Below are 16,370 nucleotides of genomic sequence, written 5' to 3'. Positions count from 1 at the left end.
AGTCGAGGGGGTTCACGTTCGGCGGAAAACTGCGCTCTTTAGGGAGAACGTGGCTCGTCTTTCCATTCGGACGACACCAGACAAGGGTCAGTTAAACCCTCAGTTTGTCCCATCAGGCCCTCCGGCCACATGGTTGGTCGAGGGGTTTGGCCCCAACCTGGCCCCCACTGTCATGACGTGGACCTCCAGCGTAGTGGAGGGGGTTTGGGGGGGGGGGACATTTCGTGGTCACCCCCACGCACACACAAAGGAATAGATTATCCGTGATTTATCGTCCCGCAGAATTACGTAAGGTAGCAGGGGTCTTAGTATAAGGTTACAGGGGTCACAAAATAGCAACAAATTGAAAGAGGAATTAGAATAATCAACCGATTTGGCAGTGTTTTTTTTTTGTTTTTGTTTTTTAATGTGGTAAAGCGCTTGAGGAAAAAAAGTCAACTGGACAAGGCTGTAGGGACGTTGGTTCCTCTCACCCAAAATACAAACTAGGAATGGTCATCAGGTCAAATCAATGGGTCCGTCTGGATGTGCTTGGTTCTACCCGTATAAATAAGACGAATAAATGAACTTAACAAAAACACGTATTTTTAACTTACCGTCGAGCTTCCATATTTGTGATGCAGTCTATTTTGTGTAGTGTAATTGACAGTGTTGTATCTGAAGCGGATGACTCTAAGACAAAAAAAAAAAAAGTTCTGTTCTGTCGCTTAACTCACATTTATGTGCGTAGCAGGTTTGAATTATTTTTAAACTGGCCATCCATGGTTGGTATTCCTGTATCCACTGATCAGTTCCATAAAAATATATGCCTTTTCTAGCATTAAGCAGTATTTAGATCCAAAGGTTTGTTTTGAGCTAAAGATTTACATTTTTATGACATTACACTGAAGATTTTGTTTTTGCTTTTCAAATGAGTTGGCAGATTAAGCTTTGGCATTCTAAAAATATCAACAATTAAAACAAATATCTAAATGGATACAGGATACGACACTGTCACGTGACATTACTATGACTTACAAGTATACCAAGCTTTATTGAGCGTCGCACTCATACATGTACAGATCATACTGAATATTTGTACAACTGTCAGTAGTGCAACTCGTGCAATGACAAGGGGAGGAGGGAAAAAAAAAAGGTGAAGTCCTTCCAGATATGCTGTTTGCCCAAAAAAACGTGACAAAGTGTGTATTATGCAGTATAGTAGAAGACAAAATAAAAAGGAGCCGGCAGCCGACGCCATGTTCAGACGCTCACGGCGAAAGAGACTTTGGATGAGCGAGAAGGCCTTCCCTCTCGGAGCTCCGTCCAGACCACCGAGCTGTATGTTCGCGATATGAAGACTTCTTCCCCTTTCATTCTGTTTTAAATAGGTGCATGACTGGTAATCCACAGGATAGAGATGTACAGGCCATAATATATATATATTAAAAAAAGGGACCCAGAAAACGTTTCAGTCCCTGTCATGAGGACAGCTCTTGAACCCTGACTTTGGTCGGCCCCTTCCAGTGCAGGCTGGAACAATGTAGTAAGACTGAAAAAGAAGCAGCGGAGGTAAAAAGAGTTCAACAGAAGCTCTCCTTACTTCTTAATTACACGCCAGCGCCCGACGAAGCCAGAGCCTTAATGGAGACTTGTTTCACAGGGACACAGACTGCAAATACAGCGGACCACTGAGCAATAATACAGAGGTTAAAATGGAGCATTCCAGTTGTGGTCGTGCATCGCAAGATACTCTGAACATGGAACATTGCGTTTTAATCGATAGAGGGTCTTCTGTGTGTAACCCCTGAGCAGATTCTGTTGATTAGAAAAAAACCCCAATGAAAACGTGACAAAACAAAACAAAAAAAAGCTATTTAACAATGAGCACACGGGTGTGTGATTGTTCTGAACGGTATGTATGAAATCTATATTTTCACCATTGCTGCGAAGCGCCTTCAAAAGGCAGGTCTCGCCTGAAGAGAACGCTCACAAACGGCAGCGTACAACCACCAGGATCAAATGAAAGTGATTGTTTGGGACAACTTTTACCCTCATTTTTCCCACTAATTCAACATTGACTTTAGGAATTCCCGTCTCCGCACACTTTAAATAGAAACCACCCTCAGCAGTCGGCAGAATAAGCAAACGTTTCACAACTTCCAACTGCCCCGTTCGTGCTTTCTCCGTGCTCCTGACTCCTGGACCTATTGTAGCGGGGTACAAAAGGCACGTTAGACTGACCAACGTTTGGCTGGTGACGGCTGCATTCAGCAAAAAAAAAAAACAACTGTTTGTCCTCGTCGAAACATCGGCAGAAAGACGTCTTTGTTTCCAAATTAAGGGGAAGAGCACAGAAAAGTCTTAAAAAAACGTCACCTTCTGAAGCTTCAGCTGGCCGACAGAAATCTGAGCTCTGTTTCCGCTTAACACGAAAGGATGTATGTTATATTTAAGTGGTAATGTAAAAATGTATTAACCTGATCTAGACTGATGAGGCTTTGTATGTGATCTCAAGATTGATTGACGGAAGAAAAACAAAACACAGAACACATGGATCCTTGATTTACAAGATAACCTTGTTTGAAAACAAATACAACGCTAGGATATTGTGAGGAAAGTGTGGTATTTTTGTCTGACAGGCAAAAACAGCAGCTACAGAGAAGATGAAAACCAACATAAGTAAGCTAGTTGTTGTTTTTTTTTTGTTTTTTTTTACATTTCATTGGACCCGTGTTCAGTTTTTCTACTTCCAGGAATTGATGCTCTCTCTACATTAACGCTGAAACAACAAACTGTTGACTGTTTACATTGTGTATTAGTATCAGATTGGGGCATTAAATGCCTTTTTTTTGTCTTTAACCAAACGCGTAGTGGTCTTCTGTCCCGCCAAGCAAACCAAAAAGTCTTTGCTCCAAAGTAGGCGGTCCAGACAAAAAAAAAAAACAAAAAACAAAAAAAAGAAAACGGCTTTAAGCGTGAGAGTTGACTGGACGACTCGACAGCCACAGGCTGGCGGCCCCTCGAGGATTCACCACAACCAGTCGCTCACAAATGTTTTCACTCTGAATGTCAGAGGAAAGAACATCACCTGTCAAAATTTCTCTAGGTGAGAGAAGGGGGAAAAAAAAAAAAAAAAAGTCCCTGGAGATTTAAAGAAGATAAAAAACAAAACAACCCCTGAAAATCTTCTCTCTGTACAACCACTGTTTTTTCTTTTTCTGAGAGTCATCACAGCCCAGCGTGACGCCACTGACTCTCAGAGGGCTGTAGGGACCACATGGAGGAGGAGGAAGGGTCAGGTGTGTGTGTGTGTGGGAGGGTTAGGAGGGGGTGCAGCTGTCCAGGGGACTGCAGTGCAGAGACAGACTGGCGGGCCCGGAGCCTTCAGCAGAACGAGGGAGATGGGATGGACGCTCCCATGATGCCGAGCGGCCCCATGCCGGGCGCGTGGCTGAGGCTCTGAGGGTGGAGCTGCTGCCGCTTCTGCTGCTCCTGCACGGCGAGCTGCTGGGACTGGTCCGACGTCGACAGCTTGTTGATTAGTGGGGACACGCAGTTTGCTGGGATGAGCAGACCTGTTTGAAAAAGAGAGAGAGAAAGGGAAAATTAATGAAAAAAGGAAGCCACATTTTTTCCACTTGGGAGGAAAAACATCATCGTCATGTCTGAAACTTAATCATCTAAACACTTTGCGTGAGCTTCTGCGTCTGGGCTACATAGGACGGAGCCACATTCAATTTAAACACCTTTGAGCTTTACCAAAATGGAGGTAATAACACATTAGAAGAGTGAAAAACTTCCTCTTCTATTTAACAATGTTATTTAAATGTAGAGCAGCCATTCAGTCAGAGGTTCATTATTATGGTCCCTTATCCAATAGTAAAACATCTGTGTATATGAATGTTGGTCCCCTTTACTGTTTACTGTTTTTTTTTGGTTTTTTTTAGCTACCTCAGGCTTTTATTGTAAATAAGTAATAAATTCTTGATAACTTGCCTGATTAAATAAAGGTTTAAAAAAAGTGGACCCGCTCCACGACAACCCTGCGACTTACCGACTATCCTCTGGCCGTCCTCCGTTCTGAGTCGAACAATCTGCACCTTGGCGTTGGTTCCGCTGACGGGCGTCAGCACCAGCTCCACCTCGTTCCACACGCTGAGCACCGAGCCGCACAGGACGTAGAAGGTCCGACACCGCAGGCCCACCTCGCACTGCAGGCCCACCGATGCCTTCTTGCAGTTCCCTCTCCTGTGGGAATCACACACAAGCGCGTCGACGGCAGAGCTCAGCTTTAAACCACCGATCAAACACTGTTGGTAGAATTTAAAAAAAGAAAGAAAGAAAGAAAAGAAAACAATAATTTTGAAAAATGGGAGACCTCAACCTACCAGTACGCATGAGAGCAGATCTGTGCCGACGACGTGTACTGGTCCGTCCAGTGCTGCTTGGCTTCTTCTGACAAGGCCTGCCAAGGAGGAGATTAAAAAAAAATATTTATGATCACAATCCCACATTTTTTTAAATTTTTTTTATTTTTAAACAGGAATAACTGAATAAAAGAAAGCAATGTGTAACCTTTTTAAACTTCTTCTTGATGTCTGCATAAGTCTCCAGCTTGAGCTGCCTTCCCGTGTTGGGCCGGTACACCAGAAAGAGCCTCTTCTTGGTGTTCACCTCCTTCACCAGTATGGCCGTTTTTTTGTTGTTCCTCGCCTATTAAAAGTAAACAAAAATGCAATTTACAATCCACTGACTATTTTTAAAGTATGGTCATCACAGCCAATATGAATATCAACAAACCTTTGTCTTCAAAATGATCTGCTAAACTGTTTAACTTTGAGCAATGACCACTTGGTACTTAGTGCTACTGCAATAAATTTGACACCAGGATGCCTGACACACAATTATTAAGAACAATCCAATCATTATCCTCGATATAACGTGCAATTTTGCTCCTGCCAGTCGATAGCCATGGGCAACATCTTAACTCGACTGCTGAATAAATCTACTGCCACGACTGCAGATGACAAAGTGATGCTGGCTACAGCAAAGTCCTTCAGTCTCCTCGTACCTGGACGTAGAAACCATCATCTGGTCCACTCTGATCGGCCCAACAGTGGGTCGCTTCCTCCCAGGACATCCCTCGCTCCACACTCACCTGTTAGAACACACACGCATCAACAACGGTTCTCAATAATAGTGGTGGAAAATTCTCAAGACAAATTATACTTTTCATTACGGCTGGGCGATTTTTGGACAAAAATAAAATCCAGATTTTCTTTTCTTCTCTGAAAATTCGATATTGATTAAATTTTTTTGGGGGGTAAAACCACAACAGACAACGGAATAAATAAATGATTTCAAATATTTTATCTTTATTTTCAAATGAAGAGGATGTGATTTTATTTTTAAGGCTACAACACAACCACGTTCGAAGCACGACTGGGTTACGTGACATTTCTCATGAAATACGTTACAAAAACGGGACAAGTGCATATCGTACGCAACTTCAGAAAATTAACAGGTAGTGGCAATGGCAGCATACGGAATCATTTCCTGGTTTTAACATCTGCTGTAGCTAGGACAGCTACAGATGCGAGCATTCAAAGGTAGCCAGTTAGAATAGTAGCGAGTGGATCCAAAACATCGGCCTTTGGTTCTCATGTACAGCCCCGCAAAGCAACACACTGCTCCCACTCTGGCTTGTGGTGTTTGCCAGGTGTTGAAATAAGTTTGTCACGCTGCAGTCCGAGGAAAATCGATTTTATGATTTTCCTTTTTCTTTTAAACATCGTCTTTACTAGGAAAAAAAAAAAAAAAAATCCAATTTCCATTTCAAATGGATTAATGGCACAGCCCTACTTTTCTTTTATACTTACAGTGTAGAGTTCCACATGTCCAGACGTGGTGTAGCCCGGAGTCAAGAACTTCCTGACGTCCACCTTTTTCACCTTCTCGTCACCGGAGCCCAGATCTAAATGCAGAACGTGAGATAATAAGTACCGTGACAACGGTATTATTAGGATGTATTAAAAAGGAAGATGGACGCTCATTTTACCCAGAATGCCCAGGTCAAATCGGCCATTCTTCTTGGCTTCCTGGATGACTGCCGCCAAGGTGTCCGAAAAGTACTGGAACAGAGCGTTCTGCTGCTGGACCGCCATTCCCAAAATACGATTGAGGAACTTCCCGATGTTGTTGTAGTCTGAGGGGGGAAGTGAGTCCACTTGATTAATACACAAGCAAGACGAGCTCTAAGCCAGAAAGTGGTCCTGGTCATCATTCTAATTACCTTTATCCAGTGTCAGTATGCCAGGCCTGTCCTCCACATTTATGAGGCCAACACCTATTAAGCCACCCTGGATTTCTACATGAGGAAAAACATAAAGCCACACGTGAGAACTATTGATTTAAAGAAGAACAAAGAAGTGAAATTAATAAATCGACGGGATGCTGCAGAAATTGTTTGTACCTTTGAAGAAATCACCTTTGAAGTTTGACGGCGGAGAAACGAGAGGAGAGTCGAGTTTCACAATCGACTTCATCACAATTTCGAGAGCGTTCCTTCCGTACTGTTGCCAAGAAAAACACGGGTGAGTCACTGGCACACGGTGGAAATTACAGGAATCCTGAGACAAAAATTCTGTGAACTCACTTTGTTGTCAAAGTTGAACCTGCTGAGATCTCGAGTTTCAGTCGCTCGTCTGTCGCCGTGTGTGAGAGCGCCCTGTGCCATGCAAAAGATTGAATGCATTTAGTTTATATGCACACTCATGAGTGAAAGAAAATCCACATGTAATGAGACTTTACCAGGCTCTCTAATCTTTTGGCAACAATCGACGCAAATCTCTGCTCTCCTGCCAGCTCCGAAATGAGGAAGACGTATTCTGGTGCCGTGACCTGGTTCGACCTGTGAGTCCTCCCTGTTATCAAAGCAAAGGGCAAAACGTCAGGCACTTATTTTTATTTCATATGCATCACATGAAATAATAAAAAAGGCCCGGCGGGCTCCTCACCGAACTGCTGAATGGCTCTGTCTGCACTCCAAGGCAGCTCCAGCGTCATGTGGACCCTCCGCCGCTGGTTCTTCACTCGACGATCAGCTTGCAGGGAAATGCCGGAGCTCGCGGCTTCTGAGATGATGGCAATGTTCTAAAAGAAAATAATAGTTTAAATTCACCTTTGCAGAAGGCTTCCTCAAAACAGGCAGAACCAAAGTTCTTTGAATAAATTAGAGCCACTGAATACGAGTCAGATCCCCCAAATGGTTTCATCCAGGAATGGAAACACAACGTTGGACCTAAAATCTCATTTCCACTCCATCTTCACACCGCAGTCATCCAAAAGTTAATTTGGAACGGAACTCAGATTCAGAATGTATTTCTGAAATTTATTTTGTTTTGGAAATTGTGCACCAAGTCTTGGGAAAAACATTTTCGCAGTTGCTGCTGTGAGGAGAGTAATTAAAAATGTGTAATGAAACATTCTGGTACCACCAGAGACACGCAGGGAGATTAACACACAACAATCTTGTTGAAAGCCATCAAACTGCGCCCTTTGCAAATGTCTAAAAAAAACACTCCAGAAAAAGCTGCAGAAAATAGTAAATGGAGCCTCCATGCTGAGGGATTTCTAACCTGCAATTAACACCTGCTCTGCGTATCAAACAAACAAAAGGCTTAAGTCCAAGATTGCACCTTTAGAGACTCATTCTTGTTTACCTTTTCTCCGTCCATGAACCTCTGCTTCTCCGTGAGGTTGAGGATTTCCACCGGGACGTCCAGCTCCGAACGAGACTCGTACGTGATGCTGCCGTCGTCGTTGCTGACCACGCGGCCTTTGCGACCCGTCATCTGCAAGGAGAGCGCGGGACGGAGAGAAAAATCACAGCGCGTCCGGCCACTACCGCAACTTCAAAAACAGAGAACAAAGAAAAACGAGCGCGTCGCAAATACCTCTGCAACGTTTTCCGGCCCTCCCAGCTCGTCGATGAGCTCGTCCAGGGTGTTGGGGGGAAGGTTCTCGGCCAGCTCCTCCAGCTGATCCAGCAGATCCCTTTTCATTTGCTGGGCGATCTCCACCGAGTCCTGACTGGTGACGCAGCTGTCCTGACTCTCTGCTTTGACTGGTGAGGCGAGAGAACCTGCACGTTAATCGCGCCGTGGAAGCTCTGAGCGTCGGGCTTTGCCGCGCTGCTCTTTACTCACCTATGCTGGGTACAGCCGGGGGATTGACGGGAGCGCTGAAGGCCGGCCTGGTGGAGCCCAGTCCGGACGCTAACAAGGCACTTTGAATGGAGTCCGGGTCGATGCTCTTCCGTCGCTTTTTCTTCTTCTTCCTCTCTTTGCCCTTCTTTGGTTCTTTTCTGATGAGCCATGGATCTATCGGGGGAGGGAGCACGTTCGGGTTTGTTCTTTTTCTTTTGTGGTCTTTTTTCTTTTTCTTTTTAAAAGCTCAGTTGGAAATCTCACCATCTTCGCCGTCGTCGTCCGACTCGTCCCTGAACGGGTTGAAGTCGTCGTCCTCGTCCGCCGAGCTGACAGACTTAAAGCTGTCGTCGCTGTCGCAGTCTCTGCCGGAGTCCTTGTCCGACTCCTCCGATTGGCTCTCGTCCGAGCTCGTCCCCGACAAACCGCCGTGCTTGCGGGGCTTCTTCCTCTGCTGCTTTTTCGACTCGGCCCCTAAAAGATGTCGATCGCAGCACAGACAGTTAAAGCATCCCTGAGGCAAAAGGGAGTTTGTCAAATTCCACGTCATGATTTAACGATTTCACACGCGCGCTGAGGCTTCCCATACCTTTCCGTTTCTTGCCCTTCTGTTCCGGCTGTGCCGCAGCGTCAGTCGGAGTCGGAGCCTTCTTTGACGGCAGGTCGATACCCAGCAGGCTGTAAAGCTTCTGCCTGTCAGGAGCGGGGAAGTGCTTCTCAATCAGGGACTGCAGCACTCCTCTGCAAAGAGAGAGAAACGCGTTACTGCGATGAGACACCGTGGCGTTGGAGGCTGGTTACCGCTGCCAGGACGTACTTTGCAGTGGACACAAAGTCATTGAGCTCCCCTCCGCCCTCCTCCAGAGCCTCCAGCGTTCTGGCTTCTCCGGTGGACTGCAGACCGATCACCACGCACTGCAGAGCAAACAGACTTTGTCACCATTTCTGTTAAGCGCGCACGCGCAGTGCTTGAAGTCAAATAGCGAACATCCACAGTTTTCAAAACTATTTGGATGTCAATTTTGGAAAAGCATTACGAATATGAACTTGAAGCAGAAAAGTCCAATTTGAGTAGGAAACTAACTAAAGTTAGAGACAAAGCTGGAAAAATCCAGTAGGGAGCCGAGTAAGAGAATAAAAAAGGGAAGTAAGAATATATACATTATAAATAATATGGCTGTGGCAAGAATATAATCATACGTTCTTTAAGAAGTTACAGGAGAGTACTGTTCAAATGAAAAACCGCCCAAAATGAAAAGTCACTTAAGAAAAAAAAGAAAAGGAAAAGAAAAAGAAAAACCAAAACCTGGAGGTTTGCATAAATTAGCAGCGCTTTGTGTTCCCACCTTTCCATGCTTGACCTCCTCCCGGGCCAGCTGGACCACCCTGTGAACTTTGGAGGCGATGCACAGGTACTTGAAGAACCTCTGGTGGGCCGACCAGAACTGGCCCCACATGGACTTCTTCATGCGCTGCTCTGCGTCGATCAGATTGGCAGCCTGCTGGAACTTCTCGCGGGCGCTCACCCACTGAGGGCAGCCAAACAAAGTCATTTAGTTCCACGCAAGGGCGACGTCAACAGGAACGTGCGCTCTCAAAATTAATTTTTGCGCTCACCAGCCGCACCGACTTGTTGTACATGTGGACGTATTTTTGAGAGAGGGGAACCTCGTCGATTTTGAAAGTCACGCCGGTGAAACTCAGCTGCCTTGCGATGTACATCCCCCTCAGCTTCATGTCCATTGCCACGATCTCCATGGCGCCAACACCTCTGAGATAACGCCACAGACAGAACGTTTGCATACAGGAAGTTTGATCTGGACGCTCAAGTTCCGCACATTTTGTCTTTTCATTTGGGGAGAGAAATATAGACGAAGAGGCCAAAGAAAATAAACATACCTGCGCTCAACTGCTTGAATGAAGTCGCCAAATTCTCTGAAAGGCGTCTTGGGTCCCCAGATACCCAGCCGATTCATGTAGGCCATGTTCCGTGGTTCAGAGGCACCTGCGTAAAGACATTCAGGTCTCAGACTGCCGCTCGGTGAGTTTTTTTTTTTTTTTTTTTTAATGTGCCGAATGAGATCCACCAACCTGTCGCGCTTGCATAAACAATGCGAGCCCTGGGGAGTTTGTTCTGCAGCTCCAAAACAGCCAGACCAGTTTTTGTAGGTTTGGACGAGCCGACAGGACAGACGTTTTTGGCTTTGTGACATTCGTCAAAGACAATCTAAGAGACGTGGGGTTAAGGAGAGTCCACCGCTTCCTGGACTGAACTGCTAGGACTTCAAGGAGAGCCCAGGAAACCTTCAGCTTTTGCACACTTCATGTACATTTTAGTTTGCATCCATGCTTTTATCACTGGATGCCAAATTTCATGTAGACTCTACAGTGTTAGCTTGACTGGATCACCGCTGTTGTGTTTACAATCGACTGCAGATCAAAAGGATACAACGCCATCAAAGTCCTCCCCACACCAGTGGAGCAGCTGATGAAACCGGGTCTTGTACTTCCCTCCCGACTGACTCTCTCCAATTAAGGAAGAGTAGGTGGCGAATATCACACCCTTCTTCACGCTTCCATTGTGTTTGGAGGAAATCTTCCCATATTTGAACTGAAAAAAGGAGAACCAGGCGGTTGAGTGGGGCATTAACCAGAGCTCGGCTGGTGAGCACTTCCTGCGACGTGCTGCAGTCACGTACCTTGTTCAGAGAGTGAACCTGGATGTTTTTGGCTCCGATGTCCCGCAAGTCCCTCTCAGCGTCATATTTTAAATCGTTGGAGACACTGAACCTAGAGGAGGTGAAGGACAAGCACGCAGGAAGATAAGCAGGGACTCTTCAGTCCATCTAACATCACAGAGAGAGGTCTGAGTTTATGATTCTCTGTGTTAAATAACTCGTTGCTGGCTTGAATTATTTACCATAGGGATCGCTTCCTGCCTAAAAGGTAGTTCTCGTAAATGACCCCCGCAATGGTCCGGCCCTTTCCAACGCCGGCCCCATCGCCAATCAAGTAGGCCGCTCGATCACCGCCGGGCAGGAATGTCTCGTGTTGCTGCGGTACATCGGAAAGACGGATGAACGACTTAAACACCCGACAGCCTCAGCAGATCCAGAGACAAAAATATTTTTTAGTTTTAATCAGATATTCTGTTCTAACAAAACGTGGACATTAAAAGGATTTTTTTTTTTCACCTTAACAATTGAATGCAACCTTGACACTTAAAAGGTAAAAAAAACCCTGTCTACCTGAGCGGCATACGTAATAGCTTCCAGCTGCAATGCAGACAGGCAACCGCGGTCAGTGACTTCTTCTGGGATGGACACTCGATACCAGACATCAGGAGGATTGACACTGGACAGAGAGCTGGTCTCCACCACAGGATCAGGATGCCGGAGACCAATTTTTACTGAAATTACAAAATGACTGGTTAACGGACAGATCCTTACGTTTTTTTTGGTTTCAAACCAAAAGCTTAAAATATTTTCAACATTAAATCTTACATTTCATTGGCATGTATTCTGCATAAGTCTCTGCATGACCCAGCTCATCCTCCTCTTCCTCTTCCACCTCGTCTTCCTCTCTAATTCCGGGAGGTTTCTACAAATGCATGGAGACAACAACATTCTTAAAATGTCTTTACTACTTCAACGTTCCGCCATCACCGCACCAGAGTTTTATTTTACCAGAGAATGCGAGAAGTTTGGGGCTTTGATGCCTTCACTCCCCCAGATCTTTGTACTGTCTTTAGCCACGCCTTCCTTCTTGATTCCATTGTTCGTTTCTCCTGGAACAAAAAACAAAATGCAGACAGGTTACCAACACAAAACACTGTTAAATAAATAAATGAAATAATAAAAACCACCAACCTGTTGCCGTTGCCACAGGTGTAGTTATGTCAGGTGGAGGCTTTAGCCTCATGAGCTCCATCAAGCTGTTGCCCTTTACTCCTGTGGTCTTCACATTGCCAGTCCTCAGGAGGTCTTTCAACTGGATTTGCTTCAAACATTAAAAAAAACAAAAAAAACAAAAAAACAATTTCAATTGAAAAATCAATACTTTGCTGAGAATAAAATACTTTTATTTAAAATCTATAGCAAAAATGTACCTGATCCCTGTTCAAAGGCACTGTTGTGGAAGCTGAAGGATGGGTGCTTGTGGAGGTGGTGGTCACGGACCCCCGCAGGGCTGAATTTGGAACATGGACGACCTTAGTGACCGTTATCGTATGTTTGATGTTGTTGGTGGTTGATTGTTTTGTCACAGAAGCTCCGAGTGATGGCAACTGATTCAGCTGATTTAAGACAAATGTTGTGGTCGATGGCTGAGGTTTGTGTTGCTGGTGGAAGAGAGAAAAGTCAATGTCATTATTCTTCTACTACACCAATATTATAACGGGCATTTATTCCGTGAATGGGAAAAATTAGGGTAGTGAATTCTCACCCGGATGGCAAGTACGGGGACTGGAGGAGGAGGTTCCACTCTAATAGATTCAGGCTCAAGCCCCCCACCAATATCCAGGGCATTGATGGAGATAGACTGCAAGACAGAAAAAAAATCTAGGCATGACACGACTCCTCGGGTGACTCAGTTTAGCCTAAATTCCTCACAGCAAATAGTTTTTCTCAAAAAAATATTTTTCTTCTTTTGAAAACTCAGATTAGGACCTTTTAGCCAGGTGTATTTTTATGTGACACATGCAACAGATGTGTTTTGTTAGATGGCGACGTTTAAAAAAAAAAAAAGAGAAAAGGAAGCAAACCAACGAGTCGTTCATTACTGAGTGACATTTATAACTGCTGATTAATGAAGAAGAATTGTGTTTTATTTGATCCACATTATCAATAAGTTATTAAAATCGAATTACCTGTTGGGCTGTAGAAGGTTGTGCGACATCCTGAGCATCACTATCAAACAGGCCAAGATCATTGGGGCAAATGCCACTCTCACTTAGGGCAGCAAGCAGCAAGTCCTGCCCAGGATCCATCTGGAATGAGTGACAAAGAGAGGATACATGAGCATTAACACAGTGGGTCACATTTTCTTTGATGTTTTTTTAAGACCCACAAACATCTATTACATTCCAGACTGAAACCGCTGCATACAGAGTTCTAACAGTGGCACTAGGTAAGAAGATCGAACTATACGAGGATTACTCACAGAAAGTTTTACTGACAAGAACAAAAAAATAAATAAAAACACATTTGAGAATTGTAATGAATTCGTTTATTTGACAGCTGATGCCAAGAACAACAAAAACTACACGTGTAGCGCACGTGTGGCACTTACCCGAGGATGTGGTGTACAATAATAATGAAAAAAAAAAAAAAGGCTTCTGTCAGGGTGTAATTGGTTGTTGCTTTTTCAATTTCAGTTTATTGCCCTGCTTTTTTTTTATTTTTTTAACTCGTTATCGTTTGCGATCTTGTAAACTACGGAGGCGCTCTCGTCGGGTCTCTCCGCAACACTTGCGCCGTTAAAAAAAAAAAAAAAAAAAAATGAAAACGAAACACTTTTGTCGGCGATCATACATTACTTCAGCCCTCAAAGTGATACTGAAAGCACGCAGGGCAACAATTTCCACAGAAACATGAGCACGCCAGGTCGTGTCCGACAATGGTTCCAAAGTGACCCAAAACACAACACGTGTTTTCAACGCCCTCCCACGGTGCGCTCAACTTTCTGACCCATCTGCCCATTTGAATCACTGGTTCATTGTTTAAATAGCGCAGACGCCACATTTAATTGCGAGGACGATGGTGAAGTGCGCTGCGCCTCATTAACGTTTTGAACAGCAAACACAAGCCAAACCAGCCTAACATTTTATTGCCACCCATCCGACCAGCTAGCCCTAATAAACTAGGGTGACACAGCTACGCGCCGCTAGCTTGCTTACAGGACGAGGCTTACTCAAGAGACACCTCCATCTTCATGTACACCGCAATAACGAATCAAGACTACACATGACTTCAGAAAATAATTTATATTTTAAAATAATAATAATAAAAATAAATAAATAAATAAAAATAAATAAAACGTGTTACGTTACGAGCACCCCACTGGTCACTAACTACCTTGCTCGTACAAATATTAGCATTTCAAAACTGTGAGTTGTAAATCACACTTGGGAATAGGCAATAATTCAATGTAATTTAAAATACATTAGACTATTAGTATTAAACTATATGTATTAGGGAGTCGGGGGTTTGTGTCTTTTCGCGAGATATGTCAATATTGCGTGATCTGTTTTACGACTTGCTGCTACTTAGCGTAAGCGAGCTTAAAGCTTTACAACAGCCGTAACATTGAGTAAGCAAAAACCTACCGTGACCTAAGTGTCACGGTGCGTCCTTCACGACGCAGTGCAATGTTACAGAGGACAACAGAATGGCAAACCGATTTAACCTCTACTATAGCTATTATCATCATAGCCGATGTTGACGGGGTTCCAACGCACTCTGCAACTGCCGTCGCTAGCTAGCGATAGCAACAAGCTGCGTTAGAGCCAGACAAGCTAGCGTGCAGCTTCCCACAACCTCGAATCTTATAAATAAAATGATATTTTTACAAAAGCACTACTTGACAATTGCCTGTCAGGCGGGAGGCAAAGTATTGCTCAGAAAGTAGACGCCGGAGCCACCTCACCTGACTAATCGAAGTCCGCCTCGCCTCGCTTTCGGGGCGGCGGTGAGTTGCAGAAAGGTTTGTTGTGCTCCTCGCTGTCCTCGCTCGGTTGCGCTCACGCCATCTTTTTATCAAATGCTCAGCCGCATGTTGGTCACGTGACATGCAGGCCAAGAGCGGTAATTTTAGCAGTCAAACTTCTCGGCCAGCCTCGACGGTAGTGGCACTCCGAAGGCCCAGGAGACGTCCTTCGTCGACGATACATCGATAATTGCAGGAAAATAACCATATCTAATAAGTTAGCACAAACGACAAACATAGCAGAATCGGCGAGCTAACACAGCATCACGTGACCCTGCGGCGCCTCCAGAGGAAGTGACGAAGAGATAAATTCTTCTTCGTCTTTCTCTCCTGTGCGTCTTCTTCTAATTTGGCATTTTATTTTTTTTAAAAAACCGCCTTCTCATGCTGTGAAGTATGTTCCTTTTTGTCATGTGATATTATAATTTAATTCACATTTCCACAGAACACTAGTCTAGCCAACAAAAATATAAATTAGAAATAATCTCTAATAATCTCTAAACAAAATAATAACTTCGGGAAAACACAGTTCATTAAAATGTGGCACCTCTATTACAAATGGAATATAGAATATATAAGCGATTGCGACAATAGTTTAAAATAATGTTTTTAGGTATACAACGTGGGTATACCAGGTAACAAGCCGTGGTGAGTGGAATCTCTACAGTACATTTCGAAGTGATTTTAATATAGAGGCACACGGGTTTTTAAAAAAACAAACAAACAAACATATTATCGTATTACTCACTGATAAGTAAAGTATAATAATATACGCAATGTCATAAGAGAAGTAATGTATTCAATACAAGTATTGTAGTCATTTTAGTCAGTCAATCATTTAACCTTAACTTTAAAAGTTAACTTGTTTCTCTAATTTTCATAAGAGTACATATAGAAACTCTATGTATTCAGTGATATCGTCAGTTCTGTTTATAAAGGTGGGAGCTCTTGTGGCCAACGCCCTCCGGACAAAGCGCCAAACAGTGGGAGGTCGTTTTCTTTCTTTTTTCTTCAAAGGCTTTGTAACGTCCTACCTGATCATATAAAGGTCACCTCAGAAAAGCATCTTCTTCAAGCATGATTAAAAAATAAAAATAAAAATAAAAATACTGGCCATCCTAAACTGCCCAACGGCTTTTGTTATTTTAGCAGTTTTGGTTCCAACTTTTTTTTTCTTTTTTTAAATACAGTGGACCTAATTTTTGACATTAAAAGTACATAAAAAGCGATTCAACTTGCAAGAAGACGACTATATAATACATTTAAAATAAATAAATAAATAAATAAATAAGGCTAAAGAAAAACAAGGGTAACATAACAGGCTCATTATGCTATTTAAGTCTTACACACAGTTTTAAAAACAACCCTTTAATTAAACCTAATCAAATCATCAATTAATTAATCAAACAATCACACGATCAATCATCACTAAATTAATCATACGAGTCACATGTAATCCCATTTAGTCAATTGTAG

The 16,370-nt window shown here is 43.6% G+C and overlaps 1 protein-coding gene across 2 annotated transcripts; it reads right to left on the bottom strand.

Annotated features, from left to right (window-relative positions):
* Positions 1 to 1,009: 1,009 nt before the first annotated feature.
* sbno1 (strawberry notch homolog 1 (Drosophila)) lies at positions 1,010 to 15,187 on the bottom strand. Of its 2 annotated transcripts, none has more exons than XM_076029665.1 (33): positions 14,835 to 15,187; positions 13,057 to 13,176; positions 12,633 to 12,728; positions 12,298 to 12,528; positions 12,059 to 12,188; positions 11,876 to 11,976; positions 11,693 to 11,789; positions 11,438 to 11,598; positions 11,110 to 11,243; positions 10,889 to 10,979; positions 10,639 to 10,800; positions 10,281 to 10,416; positions 10,089 to 10,194; positions 9,807 to 9,960; positions 9,536 to 9,718; positions 9,007 to 9,104; positions 8,779 to 8,930; positions 8,454 to 8,663; positions 8,190 to 8,363; positions 7,938 to 8,107; positions 7,704 to 7,835; positions 6,999 to 7,134; positions 6,793 to 6,905; positions 6,638 to 6,709; positions 6,455 to 6,554; positions 6,275 to 6,349; positions 6,041 to 6,187; positions 5,862 to 5,956; positions 5,054 to 5,140; positions 4,558 to 4,695; positions 4,371 to 4,447; positions 4,037 to 4,230; positions 1,010 to 3,557 (listed from the first exon to the last, which is right to left on the bottom strand). In XM_076029665.1, exons 1-33 carry the CDS (start codon positions 14,976 to 14,978, stop codon positions 3,367 to 3,369), a joined length of 4,407 nt encoding a protein of 1,468 aa, XP_075885780.1. In that variant the 5' UTR covers positions 14,979 to 15,187; the 3' UTR covers positions 1,010 to 3,366. The 2 variants fall into 2 exon arrangements, with proteins under 2 accessions (XP_075885780.1, XP_075885781.1); XM_076029666.1 differs by lacking the exon at positions 14,835 to 15,187 and adding an exon at positions 13,479 to 13,497.
* Positions 15,188 to 16,370: the final 1,183 nt, after the last annotated feature.

The sequence above is a fragment of the Nelusetta ayraudi genome, unplaced genomic scaffold (assembly GCF_046127955.1).
Source record: "Nelusetta ayraudi isolate G7.1 ecotype Tasmania unplaced genomic scaffold, CSIRO-AGI_Nayr_v1 ptg000026l, whole genome shotgun sequence".
Taxonomy (NCBI): Eukaryota; Metazoa; Chordata; class Actinopteri; order Tetraodontiformes; family Monacanthidae; genus Nelusetta; species Nelusetta ayraudi.
This window is presented reverse-complemented; position numbering and strand designations above follow the sequence as displayed.

Coding starts and splice junctions, on each gene's coding strand:
- sbno1 (XM_076029665.1), bottom strand. CDS start 14,978: ATGTCACGTGACCAACATGCGGCTGAGCATTTGATAAAAAGATGGCGT. Junction 9,719..9,806: donor ACAACAAGTCGGTGCGGCTG/GTGAGCGCAAAA, acceptor GGCTGCCCTCAG/TGGGTGAGCGCCCGCGAGAA. Junction 8,931..9,006: donor GACTTTGTGTCCACTGCAAA/GTACGTCCTGGC, acceptor CTCTCTTTGCAG/AGGAGTGCTGCAGTCCCTGA.